Genomic DNA, 15,606 nt, shown 5'->3' on the forward strand with positions numbered 1-15,606 from the left:
TCTATCCTTTTCATTTATGCTTCTCACCCTTTTTTCTCTATCATTTTTCATATAATTTATTGAAATATTAAATAAAGTAATTATATTTTCTGTATTTCATTTTCTTTTATATTTCAATATTTTAAATTTATTATTATTTTGATTAAAAAAACAAATTCAAATATATATATATATATATATATATATATATATATATATATATATATATATATATATATATATATATATATATATTTAAAAACAAAAATTATAATTACAATTTTGATATGAAAAAAGTAGAATTATTTAAAAATGTTTGAAGTAACAAAAAAATTTTCACTTAATAATAATAAAAATTTTTAAGATAAAATGATTTAAAAAATTAAATTAAATATTAACAAAGTGAGTGACCCATCAGTATGCCCATCGGCACAATTGACCCATAGACTTAACTCATAGACTTATGGGTTGTAATTAATCACCTATTTCGTTTGCATGGACCGACATAACATATTACGATTTTTAGTTAGATCGTGCTGGCCCGTTATGGCCCACTAAAACTGGCACAACCCATTTGACACATCTAAAGGTGTCTTGTAATCCGTTACGCTGTTTGGGTTCCGCCGTTGGACTGCAGCATTAAAACGACACAATATGGGTTTTGCCGTTTTTATGACAATAGAAACAGTGCATGGACATGAATCACAGAAACTACGTCGTTTCGATGTTTCTACGTTTATCTACGTGTAAGACCGATTGTGTATTTCATGGATCTGTGCAACGATGTGAAGCAAAGTCCGCTACTCTCCAAACGACGTCGTTTAAGTTTCTCCGTCTTACCAACAGCCCTTCTCCTCGACTAATCTCTTCCTACGAAGATATGCTTCGATTTCCTTCCCAACTTCTTATATCGTTTTTGGAGATATTGTACGTGTGCATTAATAAACATCAGATTCACTGTTGTTTTTCCTCTAGATCTGTTTGGTTCCCTAGAAAATAAACAAAATTGCATCTGCCTTAATCAATTTTAAGCCTACTGCAACTTCCCCATGTTCACACCATTTGATAGTATTATGTTAGAGCCCATTTGAGCATATACCCATGATCTGAAATCCCAGAAAATAATGCATGACATCATTCCCACAGATCATGAAGTGATATTTCACAAGCCCAGTGTCATAATTAGGATTGAACAAGATGAAGATGGGCATCTTTTTTCATTGTCGTTTCGCTTCATACAAGTGCTTTTGAGAGAGGAAAAGGATGGGGGACCATACTTCTTCAGTTTATTTTCTCATGATCTGCATGCAGTGTTCTCTTTTACCTCAATGATCAATCTTTTCCAGCTCTTTGGATTTCCATTCCTCTTTGTTTATGGCTATGGGAGCAGTACTACTTGTACATGTTGCTATAAACAAATAAAGAAAAAAGGGTTCCCAATTAATATGGACGCGAGGGATCATAGCTTTGATATGCTGACAATGACATGGTTGTTTAGCTATAATTTCATGAAAGTGAAACCCTAGCTTCATCAATCTTTTTTTACATTTGATTTTCTTACATTTATCTAAGTCACACATTGATGAATGATGACTTGTTCATTTATATTTCATAGATGTTCATGATCCTAGGTCACAGACTAATTATTGAAACAAGCATTAATTAATCGATCGGTTTCTTAATCGTTGGTACTAGGGCTCGTGAATCGTCACAAGAGGAGTGAGGGTAAAAATTCCTCTAGAACTTTCAACTGGTGGAACGACGGCGGTTTAATCGATCTAATTCTGGAGACTTGCTAATTATATGCCGCTTTTCCCATGCATGGTACCTCTCCATTATCATTGTTGAAAATAGAAGCATGCGTGAGCCCTAGTGGTGCAATTTGGTCATTAATGGCATGGGAAAGCAGCCCCCCCATCTGTGCGAAATATAGATATTTTAACCTGTAAAGGGCTCTCATAACCTAAAAGAAGCCTAGTAAAAATCACAACTACATTAACTTTCTGTTGTTTGATTCAATCTCCTTATAAATAAGAGATTCTTCACATGTAACCATATTCACCCTTTTGCTGTGAACATATTTATAACAGTAAGTATTCCCCTCCTTCATTGAAGCCATCTCCAACCATTCATGATTCAGCAACTCATCATGACCCCAAAATCAGTATTCAGTATAGAAATAGAAGAAGAAGTAGAAGAAGAATCCAATCCCTTCTCTTTCATGGTATGTATATATGCAGTACTCTCAACTGTTGCATTACTTTCTTCTTTGAGTACTAGTCATGGTATTATTGAGCTCTCTCTCTCACTCATTCTCTCTCCCTCTCCCTCTCCCTCTCTCCTACAGAATGAGCAAAGGCTTAGAAAGGCCGTCTCCGATGTCTCGTCCGAAATAGGCAAGTATAGGAAGGAGTTGGAAGCCATTACAAAGATTGATGAAGTCAAGCAAGCAGAATGTGAATGCTGTGGACTCATTGAGGATTGCACCCCGGATTACATTGTAGAAGTGAAAGATTCTTATTCCGACAAATGGGTATGCGGCCTTTGTTCAGAAGCTGTCAAAGAAAGGCTAATCCATGGGCCAAGAATCACCATGAAAGAAGCTGTGAGCTCCCACAAGGACTTTTGCCAGAAGTTCAATAATACTACTAGACTCAACCCTAAGCTCTCATTAACATGCACCATGAGGGATATAGTTAAAAAAAAATCCGAGAATAGAGATTCCAAGACATTGGTCACACCAAAGCTCGGTCGAACCATTAGCTGTGTCCCCAGGATCAATGCCAACACGAAATAAGTAGCTTGATTCTGTCATTTTAAGTTGTGTTCATATCTATATCTATGTATATATTGCCTGAAAATTAAGTTGGAGCTATGCTAATGGTTTGCTTATGCTGTACTAATGGAAGCTATGTGAATACATTAGTAAAATTACTACTTGTTTCTGAATAAGGATTGTGAACTCGGAGATGATACGTGGAGACTTAAAAATCAAATGGAAACATTAAGAAATGTACTGTGCTTTCTGGGGTTGGGCCTGGACTCAGAATTTTTAACCATCTCATGTCTCACTTTGGAGGGTCTAGTAGGTCTGGGCTTCTAATCCTGCCCTTTTCTTTCTTTCTTTCTTTTTTATTTTTCTTTTTCTTCTTATTATTTTTGTAATGAAGAAGGTTAGATACGGGACTAAATAAGTCAACATAAATATGATATCAATAATAATTAAATTAAAAATATAAACTTAAATATAACCTAATTATTAAATAGGTAATATGCCGTGTAACCTATTTAATAATTAGGTCTTATTTGAGTGAATATGATAATTTCACTAATATGTTTATATCTCAATTGAAATATTTATTCAAAATGAAATTTTAAATAAGTCAAATATAAGTTAAATAGGTTATGATTAAAATTCATTTAATCAACATATATAATTATTAAACAATTTTGGATATATTTTTTTTTTTTGTAGGTTATTATTGGATTATGAAGCTTGAATCAGTTTTATTGCATTTTGCTCAAGATGTTATGGAAATTCAGAGTTTGTTGGCAAATTTGGGATTCAAACGAGTGATAAATGTTTTACATAGTCAAAGTGCAATATATTTGGCTATAGAATTTAGCATTTCATTGGAGGACTAAACATATAGCAATTTGTTATCATTTCATCAAGTCCTTATTTGAAGATGGGGTGTCAACACTTTTGAAGATTCAAGGTGGTAAAAATCTAGCTCACATGTTGACGAAAGTAGTAATAACAGAGAAATTGGAGCTATGCAGAGCCTCAGTGGGTCGAGAATGAGGATAAATTGTTTGAGTACACCATATCCATTAATCATCGAAGGAGAATCTTTACTTGTGTTTTCATCTTCAAGTGGAAAATTATTGAATTGTGAAGTTTGAATTAGTTTTGTTGTACTTTGCTTGAGATGCCAAGGTCAAGCTTCTTACTGAGTTTGTAGGAATTAAGCTCCCTGTTGAGCTCATGAGGATCAAGCTTTTCTCTAAGCTCACAAAGATCGTGCTCTTCGATGAGCTTGTAGGGATTGAGCTCCTCATTGAGCTCACTGGGATGGAGCTCCTTGTTGAGCCTTGGGGATCGAGCTCCTTGGAGAAAATTTTTTTATTTGATAAAAGATGAGTTTGTTCTTATTATATATTTACTCCTTTTATGTTTTTGAGTTTTATTTTTGGGAAAAGTAAGTTTTGACTTTCAAATATGAAAATATATATAAAAAAAGAACTCCAAATTTTTTAAATTGATATTATCTTCATCTTTTAAAAAATAATTTGAAATACATGAACTTTTTAATGAGTTATATAATTATTCCCTAAAATGTCCTATTTACTTATTATGTTATCAACATTAGCTAGACTTATCCACCTAAATATTTACCTTCCTTTTACATTTATTATTATTATTATTATTATCATTTTATTATTATTATCTAAGATTTTTTTTCTTCCATAAACAAACACCTCTTGGGAAAAGTTGAAACTTATTTTTTCCTCCATGAACAAACATCCTATAGCAAAAATGACAGTAGTTTGGAGAGTGTGAACATTAGAAGTAGTGAAAAAAAATCTTAAATAATAAAATAATAATAATAATAAATCTAAAAAGAAAAAAAACATTTATGTGAAGGAGTTTAATTGTCAATTGATGTTGATGTCATGACAGCTAAAAGGGGTATTTAAGGGAATTATTAATAACTCATTAAAAAAGACATTTATTTCAAATTATTTTTAAATAGATGAAAATAATATTGATTTAAAAAATTTGAGGTTCTTTTTTTCATATATTTTCATATTAGTAAATCAAAACTCCCATTTCCCTTTATTTTTTAGAGAGTATGGTTGCAATTGATAAAATTTTTTTTTAGAGCTTCACAATTATACTCATCTTTCCTTTGTTTAGTAGATTGTTGAGTGTTGGTACATTACGTGGACGTAGAGATCATATTGATCGTCAAACCTTGTTAAAGTCTTGTATTTATTTTTTTTTATAAATTTTCTACTTATATATGTGCGTGATTTTGGTTTTTAGTTAACTAAGAAGTGATTGGTTTATTAAATAGATTATACATGTTAAAATTAACCCAAATATGAGTACTCGACCCAAACCCAATGTTGGATGAGTCATGGGATGAATAGTATCAAACTTTGTCATCCCATTCCAAATTATAGCCTTAAAATTACTCAACAAATTATATAAAGTACATAAACGATTATTTATTTATTTATTTTAGAAACGCTTTTCTATTTTCGAGAGTAAAAATAATGGCCATGTTGATTTGTTTCTGTTGGTTTAAATTATTAAATTGATTATGCTTTTAAATTATTTTTAAAAATAATATTTTTATATTTTCTACAAACACTCCAATTTGTGAATGGGTTATTTGATTATAAGAGATGTTGAAAATCCAATTTTAGAAATCTAACATTTCATCATTTTTTTTAGTATCATTTTGACATAAATGACTTTATTATTTTTTTTTATAAAAATAATCATTTCTCTTTAAATGTATTATAAATACTTAAAATATATAAAAATATTTACATAAAAATAAGTTATTCTTCAAACAAAAACATGGGACGAAAAGTATTTCATCCATTTTAACCGGTTATTTCATTTCGAATTCAGACATGTACAAGCAAGAGAAACTCTATGTCCATGTTGATTAGAAAAGTCGAGTGTGAAAGTGGGCCCAGAACAGAAGGGGAAATGAGCAGTACTGTAGGCAGGCCCACAATAAAGGTACTTTCTACATGGGCCAACTGGGTGGTCCACAGTCTATGCATAGGGTTCATACTTATCATTGAGTCCAAAGACTAGCCCTAGTTGATGGAAAGTTTCATTTAGCACGTGAGTTGGCACACGTGCATGCAATTCACTCCACTTTAGGGTTTTAATAAAGCTTGGACCCCTTTGGGAAAAAAAAAATGCATGTGAATTTGAATCAAAATTTATGATTATTTCCACCCATCCATTTCATTTTCTCTTTTCCGTTGGCAAATTGTTTGGTCCGCCGCAACAGTCACCCTTTGTTTAAATTTTCATGAGATGCTTGCAATTGATGTGACATTAGGCCTAACCCAACCCCCTAAAAAAAAATAAAAATTGATCATATGTTATGTTTGGCCAAAAGTAGGTTAAGAGTTTATGTAGTCTATATGTAACATTTGGGACAATAATGATAGATTATAGTTAAGAAGTCATTTGCATTAAAGAGAATATTATTTGAAAGCTTTTTTTTTTTTTTTAAAGTAAAATTTACAATTTAATAATTTTTACCAAAAGAATTTTTAAGAAGTTAGAATTTTTTAAAAATATTATCATACTTTTAAATTTTATATGATAAAATAATCATTTATTTAGGGAAAAAAGTGGGTTTTGACTCGTTAATTTTAATAAATAAATAAATTATAAATAAGTTTTATTTTTATTAATTTAAAAATATTTTAAAATACATGCATTTTTTATCAGTAGGATAATTATTTCTTAGAATACCCTCTTACTTGATAACATTAAATACAATTGTCAAGAAAATTAATTTATGAGTTTAATTTGATAAAATTATTTTACAAATAAACATATTATAATTTTTTATTATATAATATGATATATACACTATTTTGGAAAATTTTTTTAGGATCTTGATAAATAAATATTTTTAATTTCCTAATTAATAATAATTTTATATCATGTATTATATAAATCAACTCACCTTCTCATCTTTTTTTTTTTTTTTAATAAAATTGAATAAAAATTTTGTTAATTGACATCAACAATAAAATAAGAAATTTTAAAATTTAAAAATGTAATTAAAACTAAAATACTTAAAATTTAAATAAAAATATATAAAAAATAAAAAATTTTAAAAATAAAATATTGACTCCCATTGTATTTCCAACTCTTTCCCCATATCTATATTTTCTACTAATGCATTTTAATAAAGTGAAAGTTAATATTTTATTTTTAACAGTAATTTTTTTTAATTGTATTTTTAATTTTAAAAATTTCTTATTTTATTAATCTTAAATTAGTTCTCACAATAAAAAAAATTATAAATTGGTATTATTAACCTTACAAATAAAATAGTTATTTCATAAAATAATTATCTAATATATGATAAAATGCATGTATTTTAAAATATTTTTAAATGAATGAAGATAAAACTGATTTATAAAATTTGAGATTGTTTTTTTATTTATTTAAATAACATCTAAACCCACACTCATCTCTTTCTATACATTGAGCTATTTTAAAAAAAAGGAAGCTTTTTTTTTTTTTAAAGTAAAATTTACAATTTAATAATTTTTACCAAAAGAATTTTTAAGAAGTTAGAATTTGTTTAAAACATTATAATACTTTTAAATTTTATATGATAAAATAATCATTTATTTAGGAAAAAAATGGGTTTTGACTTGCTAATTTGAAAAAAATAAATAAATTATAAGTCAGTTTTAATTTCATTAATTTAAAAATATTTTAAAATGCATACACTTTTTTAATAAGTTGGATAATTATTTTCTAAAATACGATTTTACTTGATAATATTAAATAAAATTATCAAGAAAATTAATTTATGAGTTTAATTTGAAAAAATTATTTTACAAATAAACATATTATAATTTTTTATTATATAATATGATATATACATTATTTTGGAATTTTTTTTTGGATCTTGATAAATAAAATAATTTTAATTTCCAAATTAATAATAATAATTTTATATCATGTATTATATAAATCAACTCACCTTTTTATTTATTTTTTTTTTAATAAAATTGAATAAAAATTTTGTTAATTAACATCAACAATAAAATAAGAAATTTAAAAAATTTAAAATATAATTAAAACTAAAATACTTAAAATTTAAATAAAATTAAAACGAAAAAATAAAATAAAAATTAAATACAATTAAAATAAAATAAAAACTTAAAAATTTTAAAAATAGAATATCGATTCCCATTGTATTTTCAACTCTTTCCCCATATCTATATTTTCTACTAATACATTTTAATAAAGCGAAAGTTAATATTTTATTTTTAGCTGTAAAGTTTTTTTTTTTTTGGTTTTAATTGTGTTTTTAATTTTTAAAATTTCTTATTTTATTAATCTTAAATTAGTTCTCACAATAAAAAAAATTATCAATTAATGTTATTAACCTTACAAATAAAATGGTCATTTCAAAAAATAATTATCTAATATATGATAAAGTGGATGTATTTTAAAATATTTTTAAATGAATGAAGATAAAACCGATTTATAAAATTTCAGGTTATTTATTTATTTATTTAAATAACATCTAAACCCGCACACATCTCTTTCTATACATTGAGCTATTTTCCATTTAGATACTTGTAAAAAAGGGTTTCATTGGAAGTTACGAGTTAATTTCGTAGAAATATGAAGTTAACTTTTGGCATGCATGAAGAGATCGATTATTAAAGTCCTAATTAATTAGTCAAACCCTTTGCAATGACTTCAATGAAATCTCGCACAATGTGAAACCCCCGATAATGCATGTTACATAGTGGACCCCGTGGGCCGACATTTATTGATCATAGTGCATTAGAATTTAAAAAAAAAAATTTTTTTTAATCATTTTTATAGTTAATAACCTCCTTTAATCAAAAAATTATTAAAGGCTTTGGCTAAGTGATGGCACTGGACCACTAATGACCTATTAATTAACTTCAAGAACCTCACTCAATATTAGGAATGTGTCGGCTAAACGTCATCCATACCTCACTAAATTAAGGCCCAAAGGGACCATATATATATATTAAAATTAATACATATACATGTAACAAGATATTAACTAAAAACTATGCCATAAAAAGTTGTCACACATTAATTTAATTACTATAAGTAGTACAATCGAAGCACTAACCTTGGTTTGTGCCACACTAACACACATTAATTAGTGTAAGTACAACTGAAACACTGAACCTAGGTTTGGATGCTAATGCCCTTTATAGCATAATGGCACAAATGCACTTTTCAATATTATCTATACTCTTGAGGATGAACTAATGACTCAGCCATTATTGATCATGCTCGTATATATATATATATGAAGCAATAAATGGGTAACGATGGAGTTTTCAAGCTAGTGGTGGCTTTACCATCAGTAGCTTTCAAAATGAAGGAATGTGTATATGCTGATTTGCTAAATGGGTTGGCTTTAAAGGAGGGTTTGACGATCGGTCGAAGCGGCCCGAGACAGGTAGGGTTCAGGGTTCATAAAAAAACAAGAAGAAGACTAGTGCCACTTAAAACCCTTTGGTGGGCTTGATCCCATGTCTATACCCTTTTGTCCTTCAAGTCCCCAACCGGGTGAGAAAATAAAATGATCGAAACGTAGACTTACAGATGTCTAGTGGCCTAGCTCCCTTTCTTTTTTATTTATGTAAGTGGAATAATCACAGACACAGAGATGTGTATAGAATAGGAAAAGGTGAGGGGTTTAAAGAAAGAAAAAAAGGAGGAGAAGTGGGATATGGGGGGAAGGGAAGGGAATGGGCGTGGGGTGAAGATGGGAGGGGAGGATTGAGGAAGCGAAAAACCCTAGAAAATGGAGATGAGGAAAGCATGCTGGGTGTGACAAAGACCACACACTGTATATTCCTTCGAGAAAGAGATTGTGGGTCCGGTTGGGCTGTGCACGAGCATTAGTGTAACGTAAAGACATCTCACTTTTTCTTTTCATTCCTTTGCTTTCCTTCTTCTCTTTCTCTCTCTCTCCCTCTTTTTCTTCTTCTTTCTAACTTTAAACCCCCACTGTTGCTTCTCATTCCTCCTCTCTGCCTCTCTCTCTCTCTCTCTCTCTCTCTCTCTCTCTCTTTCTCTGTGGGACTGAGGGGGAGAATCCAAGATAATAATATAAAGCTAGAGTCCAAACAAAAGGGCCGGGTTGAAGAATGAAGAATATTTCTTTTTACATGCATGGAGTTTCAGCTCTTGCTCTGATAAGTAGCCCTCACTTCTGCATTAGAATTACAGACATATACACAAGCAAGGCTCTCTTACGCATGCTAGACAAACGGAAACTTACATATTTCATGATTAGGATTTTCCCACTCAAAAATTACAGATGCCTTCTCCTTTCTTGGCCAAGAACATCCTGCTATCACCCCCTATCCCACACTCACAGATCAAATGGCCTGGGTTTTAGAAACCCTAACTGTAAAAATTCAAGTTTTGAAACTACAAAACGAAAAACAATGATTTCAGGAGGCATTTCAAATCTAATCATTTTGCTACCTTTGAACTCCACCATCCTCAATCTAGTACCACATGACCCTTAATATATGCCGTTACCAAAATCAGAGCTGTCACTATCAATTAACACCCCCCTACATCATTTGGTTTTTTAAACTACCCCTTCACCTATTTTTCAAGGTAAAATGTACATATATTTTTTGACAAAAATGTCTTTTTCTTTTTATGGTAAAAATAATCATTTTTTTAAAACATACATATAAATAATAAATATATAAAAAAACATTCATATCAAAATTGGAAGTTAAAAAATAAGAGAGATTAATTTTACAAATTTGACATATTTTCATCCCTTTTAATCAATTAATCCAAAAAACAATCCCCTTAATTGACTAAATTTTTTTTTTACCATGTGCACCTAAGCATAAAATAAAAAAAAAGATAGGTTAATGTGATTTGACAATCATCTTAATGTTTATGGAATACACGAACACTTAAAGAATATATTAATTAAAAAGAATACAAAGGATTACAATGATCAAACTTTCAAAAATACCTCCCAACTATGATAAAACGAATTAAGGCAACGGTTAGGAGGGGACTGTTGACCCTAACACCCTAAGTGAAATGCAACTAAATTGATTCAAACTTCACAATCCAATAATTTTATCTTCTTCGTCAAACCTATTATGTATTTTTTCTTAAAATAAACTATATATCCTACCAACATTCTATATCCAAATTCACATAAATGATATTAGAATTTGATCAAAACATGCTATATGATACCAAAAGATGCATTAATTCAGCATCAAAGGACCCATATGATCTACATATAAATTTTAATTAGGATCTGGTTGCAGAAAATAAGTAGAAGATGAAAGGCATATCCAGAGTATCATCAAACTTTGAAACTTTTAACGGTTACAGAAAAATGTTGTCACTATCCAAGTCAGTCAAAAGAGCATTTTGGTAATATCCGACAAAATCAGAGGCTTTTCCAACATCTGTCCCTGTTTCTCTTTCAACCGTTCGTGTTCAAACACCTTCAAAGTGAGGTCAAGGTGCATTTTTGTAATTACACCCCCTAATTCCGTTGCCCTTTTCCTCACCTTTAACCCCCACCTTTCTATTTATACACACAAAATCTCACTCTCCTCACTTCAATTCTTACAAAAACTCTCACTTTAATTCTCTGTTCTTTTCTTCTCTTTCAATCCAAGCTTTCTCCCCCAACAAATCTTCGTATAATCTCTGCAAATTCACAGCTCAAATGATTGTTTTTAGGTAAGTTTTTTCCGACATTTTACCTACACTTAGTATCATTAATGTTTCTGGTTATCATTAGTATTCTTTGTATTGATGAAGAGTGGATGCCATACATGTTTTGATTTTTTTCAAACTCTGGATGTTAACATAATCTATATTGTTGAATTCTTGATCAAATGAACAATTGCATGAATTAACTGTGTTTGATTGCTGAGAAAATGTAAGAAAAATAAAAGAAACTGATATCTCTTAGAATTTGACCCGAAAAACATCCATTTTCATTTGTTTGGAAACCAAACAAACATGAAATAATTCTTTTCTCTTTTTCTCGGCTTTGGCTTCTAACCAAACGGACAGTTTTTGTAATTATAGCTGTATTTCTTCTTGTTCCAATATTGAAATATGTGCTTATATTTCATTCTGCTTTTGCTTCTTTTCTCATGACTTATCATCAGCTTTGGATCCATGGTATGATAACAAGATCTTTATTGGTGCAGACGGAGAATGATCGTGTCGATTAGTTGATGAAAAGCTTTTCAAATTTCAGCTCTCTCTTGTTGGTCGGTTTGATATAGTATTGGAGTTATAATTCACGTAGATGATATAGAATTTTCAGCCGAAGATCATGGCCAAAAGAGGAGCTCAAACATGTGGATTATTTATCATCTCCATGTTCTTCTTCTTCTTCAGTTTTGGCATGTCCGCAAGGGAGGAGATAGAGCTGCTGCTATCCTTCAAAGCTTCAATCAATGATCCGCTTGGGTTTCTCTCCAATTGGAATTCCTCCGTTGATTTCTGCAACTGGTATGGTATCTTATGTACGAACTCATCTCATGTTTCCAGTATTGATCTCTCCGGGAAGAACATCTCCGGCGAGATTTCTCCTGTACTTTTCGGTTTGCCGTATATTGAAACTCTCAATCTCTCCAACAATGCTCTTTCCGGTGGAATTCCGGGCAACATCTCTTTGTGTTATTCACTTCGATATCTCAATCTTAGTAACAATAATTTGACGGGTTCTATGCCAAGGGGCTCAGCTTCCGGGCTTGAAGCTTTGGATCTCTCCAACAATGTGATTTCCGGTGAAATTCCAGCGGATATGGGATTATTTTCCAGACTCAAGGTGCTTGATCTTGGTGGAAATTTTTTGGTGGGGAAGATTCCAAATTCTATTGCAAATATCACAAGTTTAGAATTCTTGACTTTGGCTTCCAACCAATTGGTTGGTGAAATTCCTAGAGAATTAGGCCGAATGAAGAGCTTGAAGTGGATTTACTTGGGCTACAACAATCTCTCCGGTGGTATTCCAAAAGAGATAGGCGAGTTAACTTCTCTGAACCATCTTGATCTTGTCTACAACAATCTCACTGGTGAAATCCCATCCTCCCTTGGAAACCTCAGCGACCTTCACTTCCTCTTTCTCTACCAAAACAAGCTTTCGGGTTCAATCCCTCCTTCCATTTTCGACCTTAAAAAGTTGATTTCGCTTGATTTAAGCGATAATTCTCTTTCGGGTGAGATTCCGGAGCTTGTAATTCAGTTGCAGAACTTGGAGATTCTTCATTTGTTTGCCAACGATTTTACTGGGAAGATTCCAAGAGCTTTAGCTTCTTTGCCTCGGCTTCAAATCCTCCAACTATGGTCCAACAAATTGTCCGGGGAGATTCCGAAGAACCTTGGCAAACAAAATAATCTCACAGTACTGGACCTCTCCACCAACAATCTCTCCGGAGAAATTCCCGAAAGCCTTTGCAACTCAGGGCGCCTCTTTAAACTCATCCTCTTCTCAAACTCACTGGAAGGTGAAGTCCCAAAGAGTTTAAGTGACTGCAGAAGCTTGCGGCGAGTCCGCCTTCAGAGCAATCACTTCTCAGGTGAATTGTCGTCGGAATTCATGAAGCTGCCCCTAGTCTACTTCCTTGATATCTCGGATAACAATCTTACAGGCAAAATCAGTGATCGGAGGTGGGATATGCCATCACTTCAGATGTTGAGTTTAGCAAGAAACAGATTTTTTGGGAACTTGCCTCAGTCTTTCGGTGCTAGCAAGCTCGAGAACTTAGACTTGTCAGAAAATCAGTTTTCCGGCGCCGTCCCGTCGAGTTTTGGGAACTTGTCCGAGCTCATGCAGTTAAAGCTGAGTGAAAACATGCTTTCAGGTGATATCCCAGAAGAATTATCGTCATGTAAGAAGCTTGTGAGTCTAAACCTCAGCCACAATCAGCTCAGTGGTCACATTCCCGCTAGTTTCTCTGACATGCCAGTTCTTGGACAGCTCGATTTGTCTCAGAATCAATTATCTGGCAAAATCCCACCGAATTTAGGGAGAGTGGAATCACTTGTTCAAGTGAATCTTTCCAACAATCATTTGCATGGCAGTTTACCTTCCACCGGAGCGTTCCTCGCCATCAATTCAAGCTCAGTTTCAGGAAACAATCTTTGTGGTGGGGATACTACAAGTGGGTTGCCACCATGCAAAAGGTTAAAAACCCCAGTTTGGTGGTTCTTCGTCACTTGTTTTCTGGTTGTTTTGGTGGTGCTTGCTCTTGCTGCTTTTGCCGTTGTGTTCATCCGACGCCGAGATGGATCAGAGCTCAAGAGAGTAGAACATGAAGATGGGATGTGGGAAATGCAGTTCTTTGATTCCAAGGCCTCAAAATCAATCACAATCAAAGGCATACTGTCATCTACAACAGAAAATAATGTGATTTCAAGAGGAAGGAAAGGGATTTCATACAAGGGGAAGACTAAAAATGGTGAGATGCAATTTATGGTGAAGGAAATAAATGATAGTAACTCAATTCCTTCTAGTTTCTGGACAGAATTCGCTCAATTTGGTAGGCTTCGGCATTCAAATGTTGTCAAGCTAATCGGACTGTGCCGGTCTCAAAAGTGTGGATATTTGATTTCTGAGTACATAGAAGGGAAGAATTTGAGTGAAGTTCTTCGAAGTCTAAGCTGGGAGCGTAGACAAAAAATTGCCATTGGGATATCAAAAGCCCTAAGATTTCTGCACTGTAATTGTTCACCCAGTATGGTGGTCGGTAACATGTCACCACAGAAGATCATAATCGACGGAAAGGATGAGCCTCACCTGAGACTGAGTCCTCCATTGATGGTCTGTACAGACTTCAAATGCATCATATCCACAGCCTATGTTGCCCCAGGTACACCTCTAATTTTCCTTGTGTGTTTTCTACTATCTACTGTTCTTAGATTAATGCTCGTGCTTTACATGGTTAGCCAAGGTCTCAATCAGACTCATTGTGAAAACTTAAACTCGAAAATTCAAAGCAGTATCATATATATTACATATTGTACTAACAATATGATAATGGGTTCATCTATGGTACGGCATAGTAAATCTTGTCATATATATATTCAACGGTCAAGATTTAAACTTGATAGGTACCACTGCCGTTACTTAGCATTTGCATTTTTCTATGATAATGCATGGGTTTATAGTAAAAATCTCAATAGTGTAACATGGCCTGCTCTGTACTTATCCATGCACGTATGATTCACTGAAGGTAAATTTCATAATTTTTAATGCAGAAACCAGAGAAACTAAAGACATAACCGAGAAGAGCGATATCTATGGATTTGGCCTCATTCTGATCGAACTAATGACCGGCAAAAGCCCCACCGACGCAGAATTTGGCGTGCATGGAAGCATTGTGGAGTGGGGTCGTTACTGCTACTCAGACTGTCATCTTGATATGTGGATTGATCCAATAATTAGGGCACAGGTATCAAGCAATCAGAACCAGATGGTTGAAATCATGAACCTAGCCCTTCACTGCACTGCCACTGACCCTACTGCAAGACCTTGTGCAAGCGATGTATTGAAAACTCTAGAGTCTGTGCTGAGATCAAGTTCTTGTGTTTCAGGCCTGAAATTTTCTTCACCTATTTAGTATTTCCCCCCCATGATTTTTTTCTCCACTTTCTTTTTTTGTTTTAATTTTTTTTCCTGGTATTTTTATTAATAGGCAAGAATTATGAGTGATCAGTGTTATTACTCAAATGTTTTGTTTGATGTTATGATGATATACTAGTGAGTGTAAAAATGTAGATAAACTAAAAGCCATTATATGAATTACAGCTTTTTCTCTCAGTTACCA

The 15,606-nt window shown here is 32.3% G+C and overlaps 1 protein-coding gene across 2 annotated transcripts; it reads left to right on the forward strand.

Moving 5' to 3' along the window:
• Positions 1–11,392: 11,392 nt before the first annotated feature.
• Positions 11,393–15,606, forward strand: LOC117913642 (probably inactive leucine-rich repeat receptor-like protein kinase At2g25790). Of its 2 annotated transcripts, none has more exons than XM_034828674.1 (3): positions 11,393–11,500; positions 11,938–14,649; positions 15,038–15,606. In XM_034828674.1, exons 2-3 carry the CDS (start codon positions 12,108–12,110, stop codon positions 15,397–15,399), a joined length of 2,904 nt encoding a protein of 967 aa, XP_034684565.1. In that variant the 5' UTR covers positions 11,393–11,500; positions 11,938–12,107; the 3' UTR covers positions 15,400–15,606. The 2 variants fall into 2 exon arrangements, with proteins under 2 accessions (XP_034684565.1, XP_034684564.1); XM_034828673.1 differs by having other exon boundaries at positions 11,980–14,649.

Source organism: Vitis riparia, chromosome 4 (genome assembly GCF_004353265.1).
Source record: "Vitis riparia cultivar Riparia Gloire de Montpellier isolate 1030 chromosome 4, EGFV_Vit.rip_1.0, whole genome shotgun sequence".
NCBI classification, from domain to species: domain Eukaryota; kingdom Viridiplantae; phylum Streptophyta; class Magnoliopsida; order Vitales; family Vitaceae; genus Vitis; species Vitis riparia.

Coding starts and splice junctions, on each gene's coding strand:
- LOC117913642 (XM_034828674.1), top strand. CDS start 12,108: ATGGCCAAAAGAGGAGCTCAAACATGTGGATTATTTATCATCTCCATG. Junction 14,650..15,037: donor CACAGCCTATGTTGCCCCAG/GTACACCTCTAA, acceptor TTTTTAATGCAG/AAACCAGAGAAACTAAAGAC.